This window comes from Pangasianodon hypophthalmus, chromosome 28 (genome assembly GCF_027358585.1).
Source record: "Pangasianodon hypophthalmus isolate fPanHyp1 chromosome 28, fPanHyp1.pri, whole genome shotgun sequence".
NCBI classification, from domain to species: domain Eukaryota; kingdom Metazoa; phylum Chordata; class Actinopteri; order Siluriformes; family Pangasiidae; genus Pangasianodon; species Pangasianodon hypophthalmus.
Genome location: NC_069737.1, coordinates 16,624,249 through 16,627,325, shown reverse-complemented (window position 1 = coordinate 16,627,325; position 3,077 = coordinate 16,624,249). Strand labels below are relative to the sequence as shown.

Below are 3,077 nucleotides of genomic sequence, written 5' to 3'. Positions count from 1 at the left end.
GCCTCGTTAACCACACGCTTGTTATAAACTCACACTCCCGCGTGTCGATCGATTGGGTTCTCCATCGGCTTATTAACCTCCCTGTAGCAAGGTTCCGTCCCACTGACCTCCTGTTCACACTCATACAGCAACACACTACAGATCAGACCAGAGAACACACACACTTCACAGAACCCAGCTTTAGTTTAAAGAACCCACACTAAAGAACCTGGACTTTTCCAGAACACACACTTCAGAGATCTGCACCGTAAAGAACCTCACCTTTAGAGAACCCACAATTCTACAGGACTGTAGATAACACACACACATGCTTTAGAGTGCTCACACTCTAAACGTTACAGAACACACACTTTACAGAACACACGTTACAGAACACACACTTTACAGAAACCCTCACGTTACAGACACACACTTTACAGGAACACACACTTTACAGAACACACTTTACAGAACCCTCACGTTACAGAACACACACTTTACAGAACACACACTTTACAGAACACACACGTTACAGAACACACACGTTACAGAACACACACTTTACAGAACCCTCACGTTACAGAACACACACGTTACAGAACACACACGTTACAGAACACACACTTTACAGAACCCTCACGTTACAGAACACACACGTTACAGAACACACAGGTTACAGAACACACACTTCATTAAACACTTCTGTTGAGGTTCTAGTGAGAACACTAAATGGGACAGTAGTTTGGGGGCGGAGCCTGACTTGTGGATTAATCCCGAGTTGTTTTTGTTAAATATTAAAAGCCAGATGATCTGATTATTTATTATTTTTATTAATGAATATATAAATGTGTGTGTGTGTGTGTTTCTGCTGTGTAACTGTAAACTGTAAATGATTTATTATGCTGTAGTTAATACGAGTGTAAAACACAGACACACAGAAACTCAGTGAGATTAGAGTCTGACTTTATTCATAAAATCTGGGTGTGTTTAATGATAACAGCTGCAGAACCCTCGTTACACCCTCGTTACACCCTCGTTACACCCTCGTTACACCCTCGTTAAGGTTGTTAGTGTGATTATCCTTGATAAGGACGCAGTGCACTCTGCTCACTTGCTCACTCCCTTCCACAGGTCAGATTCGGGCTGGACCCAGTCTTCTCCCATGATGCTCTGCAGCCTGAAGGGCTGGAAGTACTCCAGACGGTGACTGAAAACACACACACACACACACACACACTTTGCTTTTCTCTATGTCTCTACCAAACACACTGTAACTGCAAGATTATTCATCTGTTAATAACGATAATCTCTCACAAGTCCGGCCCCTGGCCGGGCCGCAGGTCCTCAGGGGGGACGGGGTAAAGAGCCTCGTAGGTTCGCCCCGCCCCTGAGCCGTGGATGGCGTACGAGTTCATCTTATTGACCCCCGGGGGGAAGAAGCTCCAGGGCAGCAGGGCCTCGCCCTTCCACCTGCCCCCTGTTATACACGCACTGAACACCAGAGGGAGCTGTTGCTGAAGCAAACACAGCAAAACACACGCGTGTGAAGGAGAACACGGTGAGAATTAACGGCTCGTATCTACATGATCACGCTTTTACATAATATATTTATATCTAGCTCATTCTCTTCAGGTGTGTCTATTATTATTATTATTATTATTACCTGAGTTTTTGCATATTGAGCAATTCTAATATTCTGTAATAATATTAATTTAATATTATTATTATTCGATATTATAATACAGTGTAATTATACAGTATTGTTTACAATTTCTTGGTTTGTATTTGCTGATTATTTTAAAATTATATACTAATATACATAGGTGTTCATATCTATGAATAATAAATAACTTCATGCACACACACACACACACACACACACAGAGGACAGTGTGTATCAGTGTGTTGGTGTGTGTAACTGTGTGTGTGTGTGTGTGTGTGTGTGTGTGCGTCTATGGTCTGTTCTCTCACCATGAAGGCGTTGTGTTTTCCGTTCAGCAGCAGAACCAGGTGCTGTCCGTGTCTGTAACATCAGAGTCACAATAACCATAACAACATCATCTTAATAATAATAACATCATAATATTGATAATAATAATAAACATGATAATAACGCTGTCATTTATCAGAGCGATGATAAACTGCAGCACTTACGGACAGACTTCAACCTCCAGATACTGCTCACTACTGCTGTTTAAGAAGAACGACTCGACCACTACACACACACACACACACACACACACACACACACACACACACACACGTTAATGACAAACCAGCCTGCTGAATAAACTACTGCAGAATTATCTCCTAATGTTTTTCCATCCAGTTTTAATCACAATCATTCGTGATTCAGTCGCAGATCCAGAGACAGTGTACTGTTATAAATATATATTCATCATTTATATTCTCATATCACATTCGTTTCTATCTACATAATCATTAATACTGTAATATTTAGATGCTTTGTTGTCTTTCTGCAGACGATCTGAAGGTTTATTACACGTTACAGTGAATCTCATTAGATCTATTTTAATCTATTTTAATACATATTAACGAAGATAATTACATATTTCATTATTACCACAAAACATCCTCATATCAACCTCATATTCAGATTAAAACCTGGCAGATTTATGGTTCATTATTAGTCTAGCGATTTATTGGCTCTTACTTTGTTCTTATTGCTGTGATGGGTTCTGCCAAAAAAAAAAAAAATCAGATATTTTATACCCGTGTGTAAAAACACAGTGAGTGTAGCGCATGTGTGAGAGATTGCTGATTTTTTTTATTGTTGTTAATATTTATAAGTTCATTAAATGATTCTAAATCCACTATTAATCTGATCACTACATCAGAAGACCACCAGACTCTATGTACTACATTTAAACACACAATTCCCCTTACTAACCATTACACAACCATTACACAACCATCAGGAACACACACTGCTCCTCACACACTCGTACTGTTCAGGAGATCCGCTGTTATTCATCAGTATGATGATAAAAGTGTTTTCCAAATGAATTTTAATGTTTTAATAAAAATGATTTGTGTCGAACACATCCCCTACCTTCATAGTCCCAGAGTCCGGGGAA

At 39.7% G+C, this 3,077-nt stretch overlaps 1 protein-coding gene across 1 annotated transcript in view; it reads right to left on the bottom strand.

Moving 5' to 3' along the window:
• Window positions 1-925: 925 nt before the first annotated feature.
• Window positions 926-3,077, bottom strand: part of c28h4orf33 (chromosome 28 C4orf33 homolog) — a 2,908-nt gene continuing 756 nt past the window's right edge. The window contains exons 2-6 of the mRNA XM_053230968.1: window positions 3,053-3,077; window positions 2,134-2,194; window positions 1,951-2,002; window positions 1,294-1,493; window positions 926-1,186 (exon numbers count right to left, since the gene is read on the bottom strand). The exon at window positions 3,053-3,077 is cut by the window's right edge and continues 156 nt beyond it. Coding sequence (XP_053086943.1) covers window positions 1,087-1,186; window positions 1,294-1,493; window positions 1,951-2,002; window positions 2,134-2,194; window positions 3,053-3,077 — 438 coding nt within the window. The 3' untranslated portion in view covers window positions 926-1,086. The remainder of the gene's footprint in view (window positions 1,187-1,293; window positions 1,494-1,950; window positions 2,003-2,133; window positions 2,195-3,052) is intronic.